The 25181-nt window shown below is 42.0% G+C and overlaps 1 protein-coding gene across 5 annotated transcripts in view; it reads right to left on the bottom strand.

Annotated features, from left to right (window-relative positions):
• Window positions 1-25181, bottom strand: part of DAAM2 (dishevelled associated activator of morphogenesis 2) — a 193933-nt gene that overhangs the window by 6685 nt on the left and 162067 nt on the right. For all 5 annotated transcript variants that reach the window (XM_084515887.1, XM_084515888.1, XM_084515886.1 and 2 more), the window contains 8 exons: window positions 20506-20590; window positions 18838-18944; window positions 18210-18298; window positions 17278-17446; window positions 15264-15371; window positions 13687-13747; window positions 9407-9538; window positions 1432-1602 (listed from right to left, as the gene is read on the bottom strand). In XM_084515887.1, coding sequence (XP_084372013.1) covers window positions 1432-1602; window positions 9407-9538; window positions 13687-13747; window positions 15264-15371; window positions 17278-17446; window positions 18210-18298; window positions 18838-18944; window positions 20506-20590 — 922 coding nt within the window. The remainder of the gene's footprint in view (window positions 1-1431; window positions 1603-9406; window positions 9539-13686; window positions 13748-15263; window positions 15372-17277; window positions 17447-18209; window positions 18299-18837; window positions 18945-20505; window positions 20591-25181) is intronic.

Genomic DNA, 25181 nt, shown 5'->3' with positions numbered 1-25181 from the left:
GGGGCATGGGCAGCTACATTCAGAAAGGCAGAAAGGTCACAATCCTGCAGAAGGAGGAAAGTAAGAAGGGAAAAACATCAGAGAGCCACGGGCTAAACATAACAGAAAAGGAAAATTGTGTGAGATATCAAAACGTCAACAGAAGCTCATGAAACAGTTCATGTCTGGATGCTGCAGTGGTGGGAATGTGGAACATTGCCTCGACTCTGCAAAGAGACACTAGTTATAAATAGAAAGAGCAATGAAACAGAACTACCGATTTTACAAAAAAATAAATGGATAAGTCCCACTGTCAAGGTGATGCCCTCAGTCTCCCTAGGGTAGCAACAGGGAGCTCAGTTATCTCCCACACTGCTCAGCTCCAAAATAAGTGAAAATGGCAAGGCATCAATACGTGCTCTAGTCCCATGTCGCAGGAATATTATTCTCGTAAGCAAACTGCAACCTCTCTTGGTGCATCAGGCCTACTAAAGCATCCTAGTGCTTCAACAGACACTTTCTAGACAGGCTGAAAGGAAACTTGAGCCTAAGTCTTGGCATTTTATCTCTGTGTCCAACAGTTCCAGGAAGTCTGCTGGCATCCTTGAATTTTACCTCTCTCCTCTTCTGAAAGGAACAAAAAGCTGCTTTTGGCACAGCAAACACCTGAAGTAGCAATGCCCCTCAGTGAGGCCTGGGGCTATGGCAGCAGCCAGGGTTAAAGCATTGGCAAGGTGGAAAGAGGCAGGGGAACACTAGGCCATTCTCATCATCCCCAGGAAAGCCTGAGGTCAGAGGGGGAGGCTGGTTCACACGAACCCCTGGCGACATAACACACTGAGCTCCCGGCAGCAAAATCACTGATGCACAGAAGCCCACTTGCCACATCAAGGGTAAACACAACCCCAGTAATCAAGGCATTAAGGCCAGCCAGAGAGAAACACTGCCAGTGCAGGCCCCAGCAGGCTCCAGGGCATTTGCTGTGTCACCATTCACTGTCAGGGGACAAGCACACAGCAGATGATGATAGAGTCTGAGTGGAAGCTGACCAGCTGGCAGGACAAAGAGAGACCTGGCTCCAAGAGCTTTTGCACAGCCTGAAAACAAGACAGTCTGGCACTGGGCAGTGCGAGCACCATCTTGCAAGTTGCCTTGGCAGAAAAGGTAGGGCTAGATTTGGTACCCGAACCAAAGAAGAGAAATTTGGAAGCCAAACTTTGCAAATATACTTTTTTTTTTTTTTTTTTTTTTTTTTGTCAGCTTCTGAAAGCTGACAGTACAACCAACAGGAAAACACCATTGCTTGTGAGGAGAAGGATGGCAAATAGAGGTGGCAAGAAGGAGAACATAAAACAGTAACAGCAACGAGCACTGGAATTGGGTCTCTCAACCTTTCTCTGGAGACACGAACAGGTGATGAAAATAAACCCCTTCCTGTGCCCAGGTTCTCACCATGGCCTCCATGCGTGCCCTGCGCTCCTCCTCTTCCTTTTTCTTCCTCATATTCTCCAGATCTTGCTTTGCCTCTGCAAACGACTGCAAGAAAGTGTCGAAGATGCCAAAAAATTCATCTGGCTGCATCTTGCCCTCATTCTCTCCAAAATGCTTCAGTGCCTTGGCATACTGTCAAGGGGGCAGAAAACACAAGAGCAACAATTAGGCAGGCAGGCTGATGAAGACAGCAAGGAAAGCTTATGCGTAACCACACTGGTAATTCAATACCCCCCGAGCATTCATGTGGTGAGCAGAAACTCCTCCCCCAGCCAGCAAGAAAAATGCCTCTCATTATGGCAGGTGCCTCTGTCCTGAGGAATCTGCTCTCATGGGTATCCTTTGGGCAACACAGGGCCATGGTGCTGGAAAACACCATCTATCCCGCTGATGCCAAAAAAATGTTCAGTGCCTGAGGGGGATGGTACAATTTCAGAGGGTGACCATCTGGCTACAGCTGTGGGACAGCAGGGGCATGAAAGGCAGTGAGCTAGCTGGAGAACAACTACCAAAGTAGCCCAGTCTTTCACCTTCCACCTTCCCTTTCCCCCTCAAATCCACAGTAAAAGGGCTGACTTCAGAGGTTTTGAGAAATAATGTTGTAGCCTATCCTTTCAGGAGCCTTTTGTCATGTCATCCATCACTCTGCAGTTCTGAGTCCATGTTGCCTGGGAGAGGAGACTGAGGACAGGCATGGCATGAGAGAGGGGCAAGGAAAGCAGCCAGGGCTCCCAGGCAGACTTAAAAGAGAGTGAATACATCACAAGTGGCTTTTATTTTAAAAGGCAAATGTTGAGGCTGCAGGATACATGTGGAGGGAGCCAACTGGCAGGACTTCAGTCATAGGGCAGTCCTGATCTGGATGTGGTAAATTCATAGCAACCCCTGGCTCCTGGACATCAGTCCTGCAGTACCCATACTCTGTTAATTACTCCTTTCTGCTCACAAACGTGCCTCTGTGCTCACCAAAATGCATGCTGTCTACAGCACATATGCACTAACTCCTAAAAATCTGTACATATCCCTAAACTGCATCATTGTCCTTCACTCACACACCTCCATGCTGCATCAGGCAGCATCAGCACCACACTCCTGATACTGCTGGTGCCCTGGTGCATGACTGCCCTGGCCTTCCCTGCTTGCACCTTAAGGTACCACCACTGAGAAGGAGAGCATCCTCACAGACACCCATGGTCACCAGACCAAACCCCAACTCTCCCAGGCTACGGACTGTCTTCAGCTAATCTTGTGTGTGTGCTCAGTTCGTACTAACACAGCCCAGCTTCTCTTCCCTTAGGTGGGTACTCTTGCAGAATGGAAAAGAGCAAGAACAGTTCAGGCTCAACACAACATGAGTTTGGAAGCAGGACTTATAAACCCCTCTGGCCCTGTACCAGGTGAAGTACAATGTCTCCCAGTCAACTGCAGGGGGAAGAAATCTCCAAGGAAAACAGCTTCCTTCTGGCACAGCGCGAGAGATTTAGCATCTCCCCTCCTCTGCTTTCCCTGCCAGGCCCACGAGGCAGTTTGAAGCACTGGCTTCTTTTTTTTTTCCTTAAAAAAGGCTGTGTTCTCAGCCAGAAACAAACAAAGAAACCCAAAGTTTCTGAAAATGAAAAGAAAAAAAAAAAAGTGTTGGAAGAAATGCAAGTTGCTTTGAGCTACCAAACATGGCAGGAGTTGAAGGAAGCACTACAACAGCAGCAAGTCGTGGAGGGACTTCAGGGTTTGGAAACAGCAACAGATTACTTCTCTATTTAACTCCTTTTCCCTGAAACCTCTGAAGACAAATGCATGCACATATGCACACCTACTCCCTCTCCCTCAGTTTCCCTCTATATATTTATTCTCTCTATACATAATGTACACATAGTCTACTTAAATACTCAGAAAACTGCAGCAGATTCACAGTAATACACAGTGACCAGCACTAGCTTTTCAGCAGAGAGAATACAGGCTGTAAATACCACAAGCAGTATAACGTATCTCCATGTGCTGTATTTTGTTGGCTTGCCTACACCGGTGTGGCCATCAGCCAGGGAACTGGAGACACCACAGAAAGACTTGAGTCTTTCTGTGGCATTGCCACTGATGGCATTGCCACTGGTGCCTAAGCATACACAGCACCTACAGCTTAGTGCTGCTCATGGGAGATGTGCTACCTGGAATCTCTTCCCTCTTAACTTGTGGTTAACCCCTGTGAAAACTGAAAATAAGGCCCAAATTAAGAGCAGTGACTTCAGCTGCCAGCTAGGAGGAAGCCTGACAGTGTTATTTTTCAGCATTAGCCCAGAGGAGACAGCTGTTGTACCAGTGGTGCACCATTTCTCTTCCCTCAGCTCCTCAATGCTGCTGTGCACAGCGAAGGTGAGTGCTGGGGTCTGCAGGAGCTGTGCTGCTTTGAGCCCGTGGGTGCTTGTTTCCGGGTCTTTTAGGGAGGCTGGGGGTTGAAGAGGAAAAAGGTCCTTGCTTGGGGCTGTTAGATCCTACATACACAAAAGTCTCCATTAGAGGGTAGTGTTGTCTGCAAATGTTCTTCACATGGCCTGTCACCCAACTACCAGCACCAACTAATTCTTGTCACACAGGAAGAGAGGTTTTTGACACTGCCTCCCCAAAGCCACCCAGAAGAGGAGCAGTGTTGCTGTGATGGAAGGGCCCAGCACTCTGGGTGCTGTGGTCTCTGAGCAGCAACAGGGAGGATGAATCCTGAGAACAGCCTGACTTTGGCACCCAGTTACATGGCTTAGCAGATCACAGTCATTTATGGTAAAGCAGTCAAAGATGAAAAGTAAAAATCTGCGAGCAAGATGTCCCAAAATAACTGCAATAGAGAAATCTGCAGTTCTATGAAGTAAACATTTTCCCTCTTTCTCTGCTGCCTCCAGAAAGATGTGACAGGTCAGAGGGAGGCAGGACAGGAGATCCAGCTAAAGTTGCAAGCTCTGCCCATGATGTGGCTTGGGAGCTCATTTTCCTCTCTAAGCCTCTACTTTCTCCATTTGTTAAAGAACAGAAAATGTTGCTCCACAAATCTGATACAGGACAAAGAAAAAACCCTCACTTCACAGCAATAGGGTGCGACATTTATTCAGTGCACTACCGTAAAGAGAACCACACGGTCTTTTCACTGCTTAAACTCCAACAGACCCCTCTGTTTTTATTCCTTCTTCTGTTTCCCTGTAACTCTGGTGCTGCCATCACATGTGCTTTTACAAGGTACTGGTGGTGGGATGAGGGGCAGTATGCAGCTGGAGGCAGCATCCTCAGCCCTGGAGCCAAGCCCAGGCTCCAAGCTGCACACCGGGGCTCACAATGGCTTGGGGCATTGCGGGTAGAGCAGCGTGGCACAGCACAAGCAGCAAATTCCCTGCATAACAGTACCCAGTTTTGGGTAGGCTGTGAAACCCGGAGCTCAGTCCGCAGGCGTGCTCAACTCTTCCCAGAATTTGGTGACGTGCTGTAGTATCACAGGGAGCGGTCTTTGAAACTTGCGTATTCCTCAAGTCATTTGGGGACAGATGACATGGGCAAAAGCAAGATGGAAAACTGTGTTTCAGCAGGTTTTCCACTGTAATACAGGATGGTATCTCTTTTTTTTTTCATTAAAAAATTCATTTCCACACCATAAGGGCCCCCAAGCTCCATGATATAACAGGTCCACGAGCTCAGTGCCAGCTCTGCTTCCTCTGCCAAACTTTCCACTGAATTCATCCCCTTGCCAAAGCAAATCGTTTAGACAGTTGTTTATTTTAAAAAGCCATTTTAGCAAGGAGAGGGAAAGCGGGACAGCAGCGCACACACTCTCTGCTGTGCTTGCCAATGAAATGTTAAACAGTGGCAGAAGAGCTCTGGAAACGGCAGGAATGGGGACTCCGGGAGGAGGAGGAAAAACAGCCATGATAAAAATTTCCTGCTGTCTGTGCTGTCCACTATCAAGGGAGAAGCCAACACAAAAATGAATTATACCATGCAACATGAACTGTCTTCCCCAGAAGAGTAATCCCGAGTTTGCTGTTACAAAGAATCCAACCCTGTACCAAGGCAGTTCAAATAAATGTCTGTTCTCTTTATGGGACAGATTCAGATCAGTTAATGGAAAGAGACCTGCTGGTTTCAGGCAGGGCTATGCCCAGCTCTCTTTGCAGCTTCATGCTCTAAAAGGATTCCTCCAGAAGACCAACAGTGACTCTGGAAGCCCCAAAGCCTAGATACAAGTGCTATAAACATTTCCGATATGCTAGATACCAACCTGCCCTGAAGCATTTGCAGTCCTAATCACAAGAGCTATGCAATTTGGTCACCAAATGGCTGTTTCTGATGGCAGGCTTTGGGGCCTGCCCCTGCCTTTGAAACACACCCTGCCCTGACATCCTCCATCTCTGTCCTGATCCTTTCCTCCTCTGCCAGCACCAGAGGCTGACAGAAAATAACAGTCCCCCAAATGAATGACCGAAGTGCACAGCCTGTAACTGGCACTTGGAGCACAGTATTTGCATGTGCTTCATAGCATTTTGCCATTAATGGCTACTTTCTGAAATGGATTTTGGCTTTCACTGCCTTGCTGCTCTTCAAAAACATTAATACACGTGCTAAGCTTATTAAAAGCATGCACGGAGTCTGAACTTTGGTCTCCACAATGCTAAACACAAACACTTTGCCTGCCTGGGTTTAGCTGTCATGAGAAAGTCTGGAGATGGACATTTTTCCTGCCTTTCTCATCAGCCTTGCCCACACTGTGGCCCCTGAATGAAAATTCACAAAATGAAACCCTCTTCGGTAGAAGAGTTATACAGCAATATAGTGATTTAAGTCCGTACCTGTCAACATTCAAGTGTATTGTAAAGTTACACATAGGGCAAATGTCACTATTCGAGTAAGAAAATCAAATTCACACAATGGGGGGACACTGTTTGTCTCCCTGGGTATTTTCATTGCCTCCCCACAGGAAGCATAGGGAAGAATTTTCACAAACAAAATTTAACCCCATTCTGTTTTTTTCTGATTTGAAAAAATCAAGGTTTCATCTGTTCAAGCATGTAAGAATTTCACTTTCTTCTACCCCCACCTTCCAGTTTTATGGGAAATGGCAGAAAACATTATCCCTTGATCTAATCTATATATTCCCTTATAAAGTGGTATTGGAAGTGAAAAAAAAAAAAAATCACACAGAAAGAACAAGAAGCAGCTGTGCTGGGGTGCCTATTTAAAGAGTTGGTCTAAGTTTTCAATCACTTTTTAACCAAGCCATCTGTTTACTGCATGGAGATAAGTATAGTTACAAAGCTTCCTCTGCAAAAACGGGTGCCTGCATCTGACAATCTGGCTCTTTAAATTTTAAATACCACTTCTTTTCTGTGACTACTAACAGTAAATAGTCCTGTTTCAGCATAAAGGCCAAAAAAAGTACTGAATGGGATTGTGAAATATATCCTTTACAGAGAAGGTCAGCACCACACCTTAGTAATGGGCCGTTTCCAGAACTTCAATACTGAAATTACTTTTGCCAGTACTAAAGATATTTTAAAAATAAAAAGCTTCCCAGGTTTGAAATGATAATTTGTATTGTTTTAAATCCCAGCTGAGGAAACATGGCTCTGATTAGCTCATGGCAATCAATTAGCCACATCTATATTTAGAAAGATACCCAACTCCAGCTGTTAAAACTAGGGCTTCATTATTATTAATAATTCTGTGAACTAGACCAATTCTTCCTGGGCTCCTTTAAATATTTTTAAAAGTCTTCCCTCTCCCACTACTTTTTTTTTTTTTTTTTTTAATTATTATTATTAGCTTTGCTTTGAGAAATTAAAAAAGAACAGGATAATCAGATGTCTTAGTCCCTCTCTTCCTTTAATTGGCTAGTTGGAGTAGGTTTCCATGGTAAGAAAAAAAGCTCCCAATTCAACAAACACAGAGAGCCCACTGAGAATGGAAGATGTTATAGGCTTTGCAAAGCACATCTGGTTTGTTGAAAATTTCCAGCTTTTTTTTTTTTTTTTTTTTTTTAAAGAAAAAGAAGAAAAAGAGGAAGAAGGGAGGGGAAAAGTAATATGAGGCAAACATGAGAAATAGCTCAGCATTGGTAAGGACAGACAGTTCCCTTTCAGGAGTCCAAAAGCAGCTTATTGCCAGTGGAAGAAGCAAAGCCATAGGTTGAAGAGAAGTTGGAAGGGCATGTGTTCAAACATAGTAAGGGTGTGTGAGGAGAGGTAGAGAAATGTTTCCTAAGCGTGTTATAGTCATTAAAGTAAAACATCTCTTTTTGTCAAGAGCTTTATGTTCGCTATGTCTAAAAAAAGTGTACAACAACTTCCAGACATATCAGTCCATGTGCAGGGAGGCTCTCTGGTTGTTCTTAAAGCAAAGGAATACATTTTTCCTGCAACTGATCGAAAGTTGCATTGCTGTGCTGGATGTGTACCACTTGCTGGGTTTTACTTTCACTTGCAGAAATGGAACTATAATGAAATTGAAAATGTACCGAATCATAAAATGGAAGCCTCCAAACCATAGAAAAATGTGTTTTCCCCAGTAAATTCAGTGGAGGCATGGAATGCAAAATACTGCTTTTGTGATTAGAAAGCAAGCATGATGTGAACATCATTCTGCTGGAAGTGGTTTGAACATTCTCAAGCAATGCAACAACAATGAAAAAATTAGGCACATTATTCTCCACAAAATGTCCTTACAACATTAACAAGTGTTATACTGCCCATCTTTGTCTTCAAAGTGAAGTAATCACTACTGCCCCACTGGCATTTGCCAGGATAGCTAGCTCTAACTGAGACCCTGTGGCTCCCCTTGTTTGCAGCTGGGAGTCACCAAAAGTATCTCCACAGCAAGGAAATGCTTTTGAATTGCAGAATGGCATTACTGAAGAGCGACTGGATGAGTGAGGACTCTTACTCTCCACATCCTTGGCCTGTATTTTGCCTGTCCTTCAAAATCTAAGGCCTACCAACCCAAAGGCACAGGTTTCATTAATAATGCAAGAGGTCCCTTAACACTGCTATGTATCCCTGCAAGGTCTGACACCAGCAGTGGAAACAACTCAATCCAAAAGAAATAACACATTTGCTTCATAAAGCCAAGCACTTTTAATATGCCAGCCAACAAGGGTAGATTTGCCATTACATACTGTTTACTTTAGAACTTGCTCTTCTCTAAACATTTTCATATGCTTATGATCTTTGCCTATAAATTCTTCCTCATTCAACTGAGAGACAGAGAGGGTTAGTGCCAGACTCCAATCACCAGCAAAGAGCAAGCACCTCCTTAGCTGTACAAATCTGGTAAAGGAGGTGCAGACAGTGGAAGTACAACATGATCACAGCAGCACCTGAAGAGTAACACACCTGGTACTGGCTCTGTGAGAAGGATCCAAGAAGGTCTGACAAACTGCATGTTTGGGATCTCTGTGCTTGCAATCAAATACAAGCAGAAACAGAGAGTGCAAATGGAAAATACTGGGTATTCAGCATTATCAAACTACCCAGAGGTGCACTTTTAAAGGAAAGAAATGAAGTCCAAACAGCCCCAGTTGAATGAGCAGGATGGGATGAAGTCTGAAGCAGAAGTTAAAAGTTATCAGCTCTGTATCCAATCACCAAAGGACCTGGTTTTGAGAGACTGCTTAAAATGCTGTCCCTTCAACACCACAGCATGGCAGTGTCTTGCTATCCTGGCGTGGACATTGCCATCACAGTTCTCTGTCACACACAGATAATGTTAAGGAAGGCTAACAAAATGTGGGCAAGTACGATGAACCTTCTTTTAATCCTAAAATGTGTTCTAAATTGCTATACACCAGATTAGGAAAAGATGAAAACTTCAGCCTAAAACATGTTCAGTGTCTATTATAGTTTTCGCTATATGCCCAGCATCTGAAATTGCTGCTTCCATTTTAATGCATGTTTTCAAGAGGTATTCATACCTTGTCTCTAGCTTCGTTGAGAAGGTCTTCTAACTCTGAGAAGCTGAAACTGGCCACAGTGATGAAATCACTCATGACGGGAACAAACCTGTCCCCTGATTCCCGTATGCGTCTCTTCTGATAATCCAGTTCCTGAAAGAGAAGAAGTAGGAGATATAGTTCTTTGGTAAGCACTGTCTGGACAGCAAAAAAGATGCTAAAATTGGTTCTCCTACAGAAGAACGTGCATAAAAATATCAGGTACAACATTTGCCAGCCCGCTGCTAAATAGTAGGCATTTGCTTGGATGTCACAAAAGTCATGGAGTTATAAACTGTGGCTATTGTGATAAGATTTATAGGACAAAACAAAACATAATCCCATAAGAAATTAAGCTCTATTTGTCTGCTACTCAAAAATAAAATAATTTTTTAAAAAATCTTTCTTTGTGGCTCAAGTTTTTTTAGTGTTAAACCAAGATTATCCATGTCACCACTTCTTGTATTCTATTCACCATGCCTGAGGCACTGAAAAAGCTACAGAACTTCTCAAAATGACTAAACTATAGTAAGACTGGCACTCTCCCATGCCTGTGCTCAGCTTGTGTGCAGTTGACAGGCTCATGGGGACAATGAAATCGTAATCTGGTACTCAACTTTATTCTCAGCTGAAAAATCAGTGGGAATGATAAAGTCATGCTTTCTCTGTAGGGAAAAACAGCATGAAACAGCAGGTCAAGTTATGATCTGACCTTCTGTTCCATTTGTAAAAAATATTTTCCTGCTGGCTGCAACTTCAGCTACATGTATGTTTGGTGGTCGCTGTCACTGGTCCTCAAAATAGTGTTTCACAGAGCCAAATGAGTGGGTTTATAAGAATCTATTCAGAGAAACACCTTGGGATTTGCTCTACAGCACTGATGAATGCAAAGAATGACTTTGGCTATCAACAATGTAAAATCAGATGTGACATCTATTCTCTTCTGATGTGAATTGGAAAAAGAATGTAACCACTACAAAGAAAGACCACAAGGTAGAAAAGTGACAGGAAAAACAATGAGTAGGTGGCTGGAGAACAGTCCATGTTAAAGAAGTGCTACCTTCCCTGATTTATATTACATCCTCTTCTCCACTGGTTTTCCTAATACACCATCAGAGATTGTCCCAGGAGTACTATTCAGTTACATCACTTCGCAGTGCATTGCCTCTATGCTACAATTGCTCTGAATTGGACCTTAGAAATAAAGGAAATGTCACTTCACATGCTTTCTAGAATTACTCATATTTTTTTCTCATTCTAATTTTTAAGTTAATTTTAGCTAAAGTTGCTCTACTTGTCCCTCACCCTTCTCCAGCCCCCTCTGCTCCTTGAGCAGGTAAGTGTAATAGTTTTGTTATCTTACTCACGCTGTTGAAAACTATGGCACTTGGGACTGTTACTGGAGAGCAATGTGTTTCAAAGTAAAATTAAGATTAGATTGTCTATTCTTCAATTTCAAATCCAGTCCTTCCCTGCAGAGTAATTCTTCCAAATTAAGAAAACCCACAAAAGTAACCAGCATGATTATGTAATCAGCCCAAGAGCAATGCCAGAGAATAAGAACCTCCTCTGTATCTTCTAGAAATGGCCTCTACTAGTCATAACAGCACAGCAAGTTAGCACTGCTCTTGGTGGTCCGGGCTGCTGGATCTCCGTAGGCATGAAATTATTCAGTCATGGCAGGGGCTTCTCAAGTGGAGGTCATGATCTCCTTGTTGTGCGAGAGAAGGGCTCCGCTGACAGAATTCATTTCTGATTTGGAGAAGACCAAGAATTACTCAGCTGTTCTGGGAGCATCCTACACAAAGGCAATAGCTGTCTTGACAAAGGAATGTATCTTATTTTTACAAAAAAGCTGCAAGTCCATGAAAATGAAGGGTTAATAGTACCTTTAAGAACATCTGACTGTGAAACTATTTTTAGCTTTCTATTCTTAAGGGGCCTTGAAGAAACTTCTCAGTCACTGGAGCCAAGGCTGTGGTGAGAACACACTGGACTGGAATCAAGAATCGCACCTTCCCCTCCTCCCCCTTCCACCTGACAGCGATCTCTTATTGCTGCTATAGTGCCGCTTTTTACATGCCAGAAAACCGCGAATTGAGCAAGCAGACTGGGAGGTGCTGGCAGCCCCAGATGATAAATACCATGGCAAAAAGAGTGAGGGGGGAAGACAGTGATTGAATGGGAAGAGAGATTGCCCACTGAACCCATGTATAGGAAAGAGAAGAAAAATTGGCTGCAAAGGGAAAAGGACAAATAACCCAATCACAGACAGTACAACAGAAGTAGGTACTCACATTTCAACAGGGGGGAATTGCCTGCCCCAGCCAAAACTGGGCCTCTCTTCAAGTCATGAACTTTATGTCAGCCTTCACTTTACAAGTACTTTTAATTCCCAAACATGGCTTCCTGCGAATGCAGCAGTATCTCTTCCCATTGCTGCCTTCCTCTTACCCCAACAACCCAGAAATAAGGGTTGGAAGACTTGCCTTTTCCCAGGAGGATCACTGACTAATTAGATGATGAACTGCTGGAGACAGCCAGAGAACCTGGTAGGCTGCTGGTAGGCCCCACAGTCCTTTCTCTATCCCCAGGATCCAAACCAAACTCAGGCCAGGTGAAGGGAAAATGAAGTCATCACTGCCTGTCTCAAAGCAGGTATGGGGGACTGGAGAGTCCTGGTTTAGTTTCTTCTAGATAGGTAATCATTTCACAGAAACCACCCAATGTGATTCCCCAAAAGCGGTCCCTTTGCCAGCAGTCCCATGGCAGGAGCTGCAGACAAACAGCAGAGGACATCTGCCAGAAGACAAAATTTTCCTCTAGGATGGTGCTAAGGCCCCGTGTCTGGAACATGTGGAAGAAAGTCACACATTAAAGCTGCTGCTGTTACCAGTATTGCCCCCATTGAGACACTGGAGACACTCAGAGTCAAACATCTGGAATGCTCCACTAGCATTACACTGTCTTGATTTTAAAAAGTCAAGTAAAACATAGCTTCCTGAAGACAGAGGGACACTGAAAAGTGTGGCTAAAGAAACCCTGGTTGAAAAGGCAAGAAACAGCTAACCACTGGAAGGACCTTCTTGGCTTCCAAAGACCTCTGTCTTGCCTCTCTTCAGCACTACCTGTGCCTCAGTATATCCAACAGGCAAGAGGTGCCAGCACCAAACTGAACATATGACTTTGTTCCTTGTAACAGATTTCTGTTCTTAGGGGCAGAGCATATTTATTTGTGCAGATAATGGGAGATGTTAAGAGACTGAGAGAAAAGAGTAATGCTGGCATTTAATCTTTATTTCCTCAAGCATTTTGTGAACACTATTTTGCTATGTACCATGTCAGCCTTTGTGAGAGGTAGGTATTTTTAACTGCCATATAGACCTTCACAGAAATGAAGCAAACATGAGGCTGTTCAAAGCCATGCATATAGGTCAATGGCATAACCAAGAAGCAAATATGAGAGTTCCTAGATCTTGCACCAAACATGGTGTCCCACACTATGCTCTCCTACTTCAGGAAGGCAAGAGCCATTCCCCAGGAAGAAAATCACCATTCTCACTAAAGAAGGCTTCAGTATAGGGGAATCACAGATGACACATTAATTTGTAACTCAAGGGAGCATTCAGACCCATACCCTCAGCTTTTTAACTCCTACAGTTCAATATACACAGCTGCATCAATGCACCATTTGTACTGCTGTCTACTGAGATGGGAGTCTCTGCACTACGTACAGATTAAAAACAGGCAATCTAAGTCCAGCTTAAAGGGTTTTCATTAATAGCTGGAACATTTCAGCTTTGCTTGACAGCTCAACTCCCTCATCCTTAACTAGTCTGTCTTTTCCTTTGTTTTCCCAAGGAGTGCTTACGATACTTTAGGGTTGCATATAACAGTGCACTACCTGTTTACTAGTACTCCAAGAGGCACGTGAAACATTTTCTCAGCAGTCATCCATCCCCCAGTAAGAAAGAGAAAGAATTTTATTTTTCCTTCCAGTGCATGCCGTTTGTCAAACTGTCCTTTTACTCTCCAGACCGAGATCAAACAAGCTTTTCATTGGGCCTAAGTCTGCTAAGATCATCAGCAGGAGCTCCACATGAGAAGCTTTTATTTGTTTTTTCTTGGTTAATGCATTCTGGAAAGGAATGGAAAGGAACTGAAAAAGAAAGCGCACCTTCTCTTATCATAAAATATATAGTGCCCCTGATTCTGAGTGAGATGTTTTAAGTATGGAGCTTTGGAAACCTTCAGATACTTACAGCTTCAACAGCTTTCAATCCGGTCTTTATGTTGTTGACTTCCTTCTCCAGCTCTACCAGGCTGCACAGGAGACAGACACAGAGCAGATAAAACAAAAAGAGCAGTGTTACACAGGAATACAGGAACTGTGTAGCAGAACAGACCATTGGCCCATCAAGTCTGGTATCCGGTCTCTGGCACCAGCCACAGCAGATGATTAGAAATAAGGGGAAAGGGGTCTGTTCGTGCTCTGTGTTGCTTTTTGTATGAAATGTAAGATGAGGCAGATCCTGCTTGCCCGTGGACACATTAAAGATAGTGATTTTCCTGGGAAGAAGCAGGGGGTTGCCCTCAGAACATCTGCCCTGTGAGCTGAGCCTGACCCTCCAGCAAGGAGTGGCCAGCCTGCAAAAAACTGCCTGACACATTACAGGGTCCCCAGATTTAGCATACACATTACTGTGGTCTCAGATTGTCTCTGCACACAATTCATGAACCAGTCAACTATTAAGTTCCATTATAAGTATATTGACTTGTGATTTTTGTCTTCCTTATGGTCCAAAAATAGCTGATTTTTTCCATCTGTATCTCTACCATATTGTAGTCCTTGCAAACTTGCACTGTAACTGAGCATATAAATTTACTGTTAATAAATACTTCCCCAGACACAACTGGCATACTGATTTTCTGCCCATCATATACAAACAAGAAACTTTCTCTAGGACTTTTATGAAAAAAGACATTTAATTTTCAGGTAACCAGTTGGCAGTTATTTGTGAGTCAGCAGGCATCTCCTCTAAGTATTTGCTAAGGAGTAGATTACACCTCTGAAACACCACTATAGCCTTAATAAATGTCTTTAGGGGTGAGCCTACTTTTTTTTTTTTTTTTTTTCTTTAACTCCTCTTTTAGTAGCTGGTGTAGTTCCCTGTACAAAGAACCATAGCTGGGCAAATAATATGCAAAGGTTATTTTTGAACAGTGCCAACAATGCTTTGTAAAGAAAAAAAAATGCTAGCATTTTAGGGGATGGCTTGTATATTCATTTTCAACAAACATCTACAGAAATTGAAAAAATCATCCTTGAAATTTGTGCAGACAATACAATTCTTTTGAAATTTCTGTGCAAAACTGATTTGTGCAAAATTTTGAAGGATCTTCTTGAAAATGACTTAATTTAGCCTCTGTGCCTAACTGACTCTAGTTTAGGATTATCCAGAAAATCATCCAGATAATTAAACAAATTCTCCAGAAAAAAATGGCACATGACATAGATGACCTGCCACAAAGTATGGTGAGTGAATTACAAACAACAACCAGCCTAGTTACAATATCTGATTCAGAAACAGAGCAGATATAAACATATCTGAATAAAGTAGTGATTCTATTTACACAAATGGTTTTGGACAAAAATTCTCTGGTCATCTACATCTGAATAACATCAAAGATGTCAGCAAAGGCATTTCAGGTACCCCAGCTGGAGGGATGGCCATGCGTTTGTTAGACAGCAAAGAAAGAAAGAAAACAAATAATCATTAAGTTAACAGAAATCACTGGGAACTCCAGCTCTGGGAATAAGCAAGAGGATTAGACTTACTTGACTTTTGCTGCTTCTGGAAGATGCTGCAACTCAGATTGAATATCTAGGATATCTGGATAATTCTTCTCAAAGATCATAATCAAGTAGTGCAACAGTGTAATGTTCCTTTTAAAAAAAAAGGAAGAAATGAGAAGGAAAATGGTAATGAGTAGGACAAGGAAAGTGCGAGGATTGTGGCGAAACAGTGAAAAATATTTAGGTAGGAAATGTGCTTGACTGAGCAAAACAAGCAATAGAACAGCAGTTAGCAGTTTTGTTATTGAAATAAAAGTAACACAGACAAAAATGAATTAGCCCTTTATGAACCATTCTTACTAAAGCCCCAAGCGATATATTCCACTTCAATTTATTCCAGAAACAACAGCATGCTTCCAGCCATCTGTGTAGATGGTATAATGGAAAAGAAAATTGCATAACACGCTATACTCTTCGTCCCGTATATTCCAGAGAATAAACAAGCAAAAAAACTAAAGTGATATCAACTATCAAGGCAGAAGTGAATTTGTTCTCAGAGGCAATGTGGAAAAAAATGAGTTCATTGAAAAGAAGAAAAGATTCTTGAAGACTGAAGAAGGTGCAAAAAAGATTCCTACAGTAAAATAGCTAAACTTAAGTATAGCTATATTAATATATATTTATATATATATTATATACATATATAATACAATATAATATAATATATATATATGTAATATATATAAAATACATTATTTATTATATATAATAATATAGCTATATTAAATATACTTAAATATAGGATGGTTCCCTACTACAAAAGCAATGGCAGCTCAAGTAGGAGTGGAAAAAAATAAGATTGAGGAAGATGCAGGACCAGGTTTAAGATTTGTAAAGTAAATGGTGAATTTTCTATGTAGAGAGAGCAGCCAGCCCTAACAGCTTCTTGAAGTGGGTGTTGTGTGGTTAACAGACAGGCAAGAAAGCATATGGTCACTGTTTCACACAGACTAGAGCCTGGGAACTGGAGAGAGCACAGAATCTGCAGAGGACATTTAATATACGGAAAATCAAGTCAAGTTACATTAAGGCTAAAAAAATGGTCAACGCTAGCTACACAAGTGTTAGCCTTGGAATATGGAAAGGACATCATGGTAGTCAAAACAGAGTCCTGTTATTTCAAACTCTATTAGGTAGGGAAGAATTTCCTATGGCTTCTTACAGCCATTATTTATTCTGTCACAACCTAAAGTCATTTCACCACAACTGTGATCTCAGCAGGTCTCACAAGTCAAGAAAGGTGCAAGCTGGTATGAACCAGTGTAGGAAATCTCCAAGGGATTAGCACTGCTGAAGCCAAAGGTGACATTCTTTTCCCAGTCACAGATGGACTAATTCCCAGAACACTATGGGGATGTGGAGCAAAACATGGGGTAACAATATAAAGACCTGCAGCCCACATCCATAAACAATAAGCTCCAGCATATTCCCTTCTACTCCCCCCCAAAAACAGCTATTTTCCTTAACTGATCTAGATCTAACCAAACTCAGTCTCACTGAGCTATGCCTTGTGGTTCTATTGCTGGTGTAGGTAGAGAGCCAGTTTATGATAGTTCTGCATCAGAAACACATGCCATATTCCCACGTTCCACAGAATGTGTAAGACTGTGGTCAGAGATTTTTATGTTTTCTTTTTTTGCAAAACCATGACCATAAACCTTTGGTATAAAGGGCAAATTCCATAGAAATCCTCCTTCCCCCAAAACTTACTTCAGTTATTTGTGTAATACTACATTTTGTCATCTTTGCACAGTGTTACAGAAACCCAATCCAACAACAGATGTGCACTGCCCAAAGAAATGGCAAAATTTGAGCGGTCTGTTAATATCTGGTCTTAAAAGCTTCAGAATATTTTAGAATTAAAAGCACTACTTAAATGCTAAATTATTTTAAATGGTCTACAGAGTTTAAAAAACAACCAAAAAACCCCCTCACTTTCATTGCTGTGATAGAAGACGCAGCAGCACAGTAACTCATTTAGAGCCTTCTAGCCTACCTGTCTATGCTGGATTTGGTGTCTGCAATTTTGTTCAAGCTGGAGACTTTGAAGCCATATGCACTTCCCCTTTGGCCCTTGTTCATATAATTGCCAAAGGCCAGAACCACCTCCAGGAGTTGCCTCAAACGTTTGCTGCGGATGAGTTCTTTGGATGCCAGAAGAATGGCTTGAAAAGAGGGGAAAAAATGAACAAGTTATTGCACAGTGGCTGTTTTTAACATATGTTAACCCATAATTTGAATTGCCCTAAATGCCGATCTGACTAGTGCACAGTAAATGCTACAATGTAGTCTGCCCATGTACTGTCCTTCCCTCATCCACATGCCCAGAACCAGGACAACTAGAAGGAAGATGCACCCCATCTAACCCATACCTCTGAACCCAGGAGTGGGGCTGTTCTCCTATACCTCCCACTCTAAAAACATAGGTAGAAAGAACAGAGGGAAGGCTTGATCTCATCTGAAAATGCAGAGTGGAAGACACTCTCCTCCTCTCTTTGATAACCAGAGACGTTGCACAGGAGCCATGCACCCCCTCCTTGTAAGCAACACATTTCCAGAATACCACCATCCCGAGGTACCTATCCTAACTGCCCCAAGGACAGGGATGGTGCAAAGACTAGGGGGTGAGAAGGGGAGGCTGACCTGCATGGAAAGGCCATAGAAACTTTTGGCAGCTCAGTAATACTTGGTAGTATTGACATATCTGTCAGGTCATATAAACAGCATAACAAGCACAATGCTGATTTTATTGAGTCAATGGGTGTAAGAAGCACGTCAGACAGAATTTGTTTCCCAGCGCATGACATGTCTTGGACTCACTGGATTTACAACCATAGCATGCAATGTAACAGCACTTCCTTTGAAGACAAGACTCTCTTGACCTTTCCTGCCCCTTTATCCAGCTCCTAACAGAGGCTTTAACTATACCTTCTACTTTTGGCTTTGCTTCTGCCAGCCTCTCTGGAAACTTCTTCTTAAAGAATAATGCTTGGAGCCGCTGCTGGTAGTGGTCAATCCTGTACAAAAAGTAGAGCAAAGTCAGAACTGAACTTGAACCATATTTTGAAGACCAGGGCCAGTACATTGCCTACATAAACTAATTGTTGGATTTGAGTCCCACAAAGTCTGTGCATGGGATTATGGACGTAGTTCAAAAATCTAACTCTACTTAATCAACACAGTTTGGAAAATGGAGGACCTGAAGGCATGAGGTCCAGATGAAAGCGAGCTGGAAGAATTCCCATTACTCTTAAAATATGAGGGTGATGAGATTCCTTTTTGTGTGAACAAAGGAAGCAGAGGAGACAGATTTCTGCTTGTCATTAGGGGGCTGTCCTTAAATGACAGCATGAAGAGAGTTTATTATCAATAAAAAGTTTGTGTAAAGAATGCAAACATTTGTAATGTTTGTGGGCTTCGGGGAAACGCAGGGTATGATGCTGGCTCACAGACTCTTGTATATTCCCCCTCAGTGCTAGACAATCCATTTTCAATAACAATTACAAGTGCTTCTAGGAAGCACTCGGTGCATATTCACATAATGCATCAAACAGACCTGCTCATTTCAAAGAGGAAACGATCTGCCCGGGCCATGCGCTCGATTTCATGTTTATGCTCCTCCAACAGGTCGGTATCACTCTTCTCAGGAACAAACTTCAGTAGCTGGAGTGGCAGAGACAAACCAAACACCAAAATGAGAGATTTCTCTTCCACCATGGGGAAGCATTGCTTTGATTCAGCCATACGACTGTAACTTCAAGAAAGTGTAGCTGTGGCTACAAACCTGACCTTTGTTAAATCTCTGCTCGCTGTTCTGTCTTTATCCTTCCCTGACCCTATTAGATTCACTTTCGTTTCCAAGGGGGGTTCCCATTTCCAAATCCTAAAGGCCAAATGCTACTGTAGCTTACCAAGGGAAAGTACAGAAAGAACTTTGATTCCCACAGACTTACTTCAAGTTTAGCTTGGTGCAAACAGGAGCAGGATGCGTCCCAATCAGTGTGAACTACCCATCCTGCACACACAAAGACTCATCTATCTCTCTCAGGCCTGCCCTACTCTGTGGAAACAATAAACAATAACCAAGCCACTAGATGTGTATCTGACACTAGCTGCTATTCATGTGCTGACCTTAAAAGCTCATACTTTGACAGATTTTTGACATATCTGGTGGTAGCTGTGCTTTAGTCTTGTTATAAATATTGGCATGCACACAACCTCAGCACACACCCACATGGAGAAAACTGCTTGCAAGGCACACCAAGCACTTTGCTTTACACCACTTCTTTAATACCTTATCCCACCCTTCAAAAATGTAATATTCAAAGGTGTGGAGCATCAGAAGCTTACAGAGACTTTAAGAGCAGCTGCAAGCATTCAGTTAAGATGACAAGCAGGCTATAAATTTCTGAAATGGAAAAGCTTTTGTGTATGATTAAATACTGTGACTGCACACAAAGAAGGAATCACATTTGTCATGGAGCTGAGAACTTTGCACACTCCTAAAGAATTTTATCATATGCATCTTTGGTCAAAGTATCATCTTTCACTCTTTCACCCTCTATAAATGGGGGAAAAAATGGGGACAATGGTGGTTTAATTGTTTTAATTGGTGTTTTTTTGTTTGTTTGTTTGTTTTGTTTTGTGTTTTTTTTTTTTTTTTTTTTTTTGTCTTGGTTTCCCTACAAGCTATGCAGTGAACAAAGTGCAGAGGACAGAAGTCTCTCACTCCCTTTCTAACCATTCTAGCAAGAATGCAGGTTCTCAGAGGTTAGAGTCCATTGACATACATGGCCTGATTCATGACATTTCCCAATGGAAAAGCTGGGGGAGTGGGGTGAGGCGTAGAGGGTAGGGAAGAGATTAAGAAAAGAAAAAGATCAACAGTATAAAGAGTTACAGGAAAGTCACAGGTAAGAAGAGAGGGCATGAAAGGAAATCCCACACCAATAGTAATCATGTGTATTTTGCATCAGGAAAAGTATACTGTTATGAAATCCAAAAGCCCGAGGGATCAAATTCAAACTGAAATACACAGGGAAGGAAACACGAGGGAAGTATGTTTGATGACACTGGGAAAAATAACATGTCTCATGCTCCAGCATGCAGTGTAAATCTGCAGACATACCAGCAGAACCAGTACATATATCCACACACTTCAGCTGAAAAAAGGCAGTGAGAAAATTATCCAGAATAAGATATAGCTGACTGTAATCGTTCTCACCTGCTCAAGCATATCTTTTGCTAGGTCTTCTTGTTCATCCATCTTCAAGATTGCTTGTCTGATTTCTTCATTAGACAGCTTCAGCCTTTCAACAGTATCAATATTGTACCATTAGTGCAAAGTTTAAGTGACTCTGACAATTCAGAAAAAAAGAGGTCTGAAAAGCTGCTCTAAAAAAGCACAAAAGAACCAGAGGAAGGTCCAATATGAAGCTATGTTGTAAAGACTGAGATTTTCCAGATCATGTTTTCAGCTTTCTTTTTTTAAATCCCCTTCAGCTAATCAAACATCGAAGATTATACGTTGATTAAGAAGAATCAGGTCCTCACAGATTAAAAGTGCTTCCAACTTCCCTTGTATCAAAATACCTCCCTCATCAAGTTTTTACTGTACTAAAACCCCTCAAATCCACATGGCTAGTAAGTGATTGTTAGTCTACATTAGAGTTCACCTTGTTAGATTGTTAGTCTACAGTAGAGTTCACCTCTACTTGTAAATATTAAAGAGTCTCCCAGGGTAACAAGTAATGACACTGATCTTTCCCTAACAGATCTGAGAAAAGGGTTTCTGGTTGTGCTTGGTAAATTCATTCTGTCAGCAGTCACAGATGAAAAAGGAACTGACAGCACAGAAAAGTCTGTACTTCATATCCAATATGAAACAAGCCTTAAAACCAAGATCTTATCCAAAGTATTAAAAATATATTATCCTTCCCATCTATTTCTGTCTATCTGTGTGCAATGAGTAGGGGTAATCAGTAAAAAGAAAACAGAGAATGAATTAAAAAATCCTCAAGGTCTCCACTTGAAATCCAGGGCATACCAGAACCAGTCAAAATTTGTGATAATAGAGAGGATGTTTGATAGTTTGCCTGAAGTGAACTTAGTAGTTCTCAGTGTGGGAGACAGCAAATAAATGTGCAAGCAAAAAAATCTGTCCTACCATCCCGAAACCCACAACACCCTCATCACTGACTAGCAGAGTAGGGCAGAACTGAATGAACTATAAAGAAAAGACTATCCACAAGAAAATCTCAATCTGGGGACTGAAACAGGAAAGTGTGAAAAGAAATATTTGAGGAGTGAAGTCTGCAGTCTCCATGGGGCTTCTACAATCAATATAATTAATTAACAGCAGAAAGAGAAAATACAAATATAAATGAGAGGCAGGCTGATGCATGAGCCAGAATGTTTTTGTCTTCTGTGTTAACAAATTCCATGTTGAAATTTCACATTGCTAATGCCATTTGGATGGAATCACATTTTTGGAACTATGTAAAAGCAAAAAAAAAAAAACAAACTTTATTTGTACAGACAGGAAATATTACTAAATCTGAGAAACTTAGAACATTTTAATATTGCCCAACATAACCAACAGCTGGAAACTAAAATATGAATCAGCAGACATTTAAAAGCTTTTAAATATTACACCTCTTAATTAATTACTTGCACTCTGTTCCTAACTAGTCATTTTGTCTGTTTTTGACAAGGAGGGCAAACTGATACCTTCTAAGTAAGATAAAGGCTACTGAATTTCCAGAAAACCTACGAAATCAGGCCATACTTGGATGAGATAGAAGGATCAGAAGTTTTACAGTGAAAGGCTGGAAACTTTTAGCTTTGAGTCATCAGTTTGATTCCGATCAAAACAACAAACCTCAGTACAAGGGCTTTTGCAAAAGTCCTACTGTCTCAATCAGAACGCCGAAGGGTTTCTTTTTGCTTTAATAATCATGAATTGTAAAGTCCATGGTTGTGTGACCCAGAGCTGATCAAACCTTATTACCACATGACGATTCAGAAGCATGTTGTTGGGTGCAGGCCTGGCTCCTAGCAGTCACGCATACACATGTCCAGACAATTTGGTGCCTACAGTTTGGAAAGTGTTACAGTGCACCTTTATTTTCCAGGATCTGGCCTTCACACAGCGGACATGTATCTTGTGACACAGGCACATAGCCTGTCAGAGGAGACACAACAGGCCAACTCATGAACGCCAGCATGTTGTGTTTTTTTTTTTGTTGTTTTTGGTTTTGCTACTTTCACTAAAGTTTAAAAAAAAAAGGGGGGGGGAAAGGGTGAGTTTCATGTTTTTTTTTACACAAATAACTCAAGCAATTATTACACTGATCACCCCTTACATCGAGCAAGTTCCTCTGTGTGTTTGGGGGTGCAGTAAACAAGACCAGCTAGAAAGGTTTGAGGCACATTAATACCACAGAAGGTGTAGCTCACATTACTGCTGATCTCGCTATTCTGTCCAGGAGCCTGAGGACTTCAGACTCCAAGCTTCTCTGTCTGCCGCCATTCATCACCACTAAATACACTTTAAAACATCATCTGTTCAAAAATTATTGAGAGCCCCAAGGACAGACAGTTATACAAACACTTTGATTTCTTGAATGATGCTGTGCCCTGCCATCTGGCTTGGATGGTTTAGCCCACAGTAGAGAGAATCAGAAAGCTTGCCAGCCCCCTGCTGAAAACAGTTTAACTTAGTCACTTACAGGCCTGTAATGGGGTTACAGTGCCTGCAGGTGTGCATCCTCAATTATTACCAATCCAATTACAAGTACAGAAGAATTTATGGCAAAGCAAGATTACTTTTCTGAAGCGGGCTTGTTCCTTGTTGGAAGCAGGATGCGTTTCAAGAGCTGCAAGCATCAATAGCACAAAACAGGGATCTTCCCAGTAAAAACTGGCTGGAATACTGACCAAAGAGCTGTTACTCAAGTGATTCTTCATCTATTTTCAAAATTCATGCCCAGCCATGCAGTAGATCTTAAAGATGGCCAGTGGTAATGTGAAACACATGTGCTGCTTTAAACAGAAACAGGTGAACTGATTAAAGAGGAACCTAAAGCAGATGCATAAAATCTTTCCATTTAGAACTGAATAGAGGCATCCCTCAGAGCCTAAAACTCACGTGGGACAGACATCAAGTTAAAGTGGAACTATAGCCCAGAAATTTACACTATAGAAATTACATTTCAGTAATTCCAGGATCTATTGGAAAGCCTGCAATGACTTTCTTACAAGGTTTGCAGATCCAGGCTCTCTTCCTCCAGCTGCTGGAGATGACTCAATTCAGAACAATGTACAATCCAAGCTGTATTCTCTCTGCCTCACACTTCTTAACCAAATCAGGGATCTAACTCAGGAAGCAAACGTGACCAGAATAAAATACTGTGGCCCTTTCCTCAGTTGCAACACATTCATTCATTGACAGTGGTTTTGTTTAACACTGACCTGATGCTGGTCAGATGAGCAACAAAAAGGATCTTTACAGAGAATGCTCCCTCCTTCTCCCCTTACCCATACATCTGGTGGCAGCGTATGGAAGTCCAACTGCTTGAGTCATCTTCAAGCAATGTTAAAACTCAACAAGTACCAAATAACTTCTGATATGGTACTTAGCCTGCCTCCCTCTACCCCCTCCGGCTTCATAAATAATCTCTATTGACTCTGCAGAGTAATTCATCACTAATCTCCCCAGGACACCTCGGCTGATTTAACACCAGCTTCACTTGCAGACATCAAGTGGTTTATTGTTTCATCTTCTCGGAGAAAGCCGGCAGCCTGACTCTGAACATGCCTGGGAGACATGTTGCAGTTTTACATCAACTTCCCTTACAGACATCCAGCACTCGCTCATTTTTCCTTCTTAAATATACCCATTGATTTAAGTCACAGTAACCTCCCCCCTTCATTCCTCCCTCCCATGGGTCAAAACAGAATATTTGTCGCTCATTAACCATCTAGCCCACAGAAGAAAATGTGAGTCACTTCATGGGTTTGTTCCTTGGATCTTGCTTAGCTTTTGAGAAAGAAGTGTGGCTGCCTGCTACCAGAGAGCCCTGAATCTTGTTGCAGCTACATTAATATCCCATACCACATGGATTGCATTCCCACTCTTCCTTTTTCTTTGGAGAAAGGGACTGGTTGTCATTTACTGAGACCATTTCCTCTTCTAACTGAACTGAACCACAGTGCTTCCAAAGATGCTAGCAGTAGTAGTTGTGACGCTGCTGCTTGTACAGAGGGCAGCAGTGAAATAGCCCTTGCCCCTTCCTCATGCATGAGCATGATCCCACACACATGCACATACTTAGCTGTATCCTAAAGCCAGTTTGTACGGCTCATCCAAATCTTAGCTTTTGCTGACTGCAGACTTCTCCATCTCCACAACTCATTTCGCACAGTCTCCTAGTTAATTCACTCCCAAACTTTGGGACACGAAGCTTCTCTAACTCCTGAGCTCTCCTAAGGTCCTGTATGACTGCCAAGCTGCATGCTGATGTTAAATAGCTACCTTCTGGGAATACTGTCTCTACTTTCAGAAGAAGCATTCAGGAATGTCAGGCTGTCAGGCTAGTCTAACTGCAAATTCACCCAGAAGATACTGAAGCCTTTTTTTTTTTTTTCTTTTTTTTTTTTTCTTCAGCACTTCATTGTGAAAGTATTTTGCTAAGTGCATAAAGAAACAGGCCTTTCTTTTACTCCTTCAGAGAAAGCTCATGAGTGGCAAAGATACTTTCCTTCCAAACACTCTCAGTTTCCTGCTGTGAAGGATCTGAGATGGCCATCTTTCCAAGCCAAGCAGAGCAAAGCAGGGACAAACTTGACAATCTCCAAATTACAGTGGTGTATTGATGAGACAGTGGTTCATCCTTTGTG

Source organism: Aythya ferina, assembly GCF_964211825.1.
Source record: "Aythya ferina genome assembly, chromosome: 3".
Classification (NCBI taxonomy): Eukaryota; Metazoa; Chordata; class Aves; order Anseriformes; family Anatidae; genus Aythya; species Aythya ferina.
Note: the sequence above shows the minus strand (reverse complement) of the source record. Positions and strands in the feature narration are given on the sequence as shown.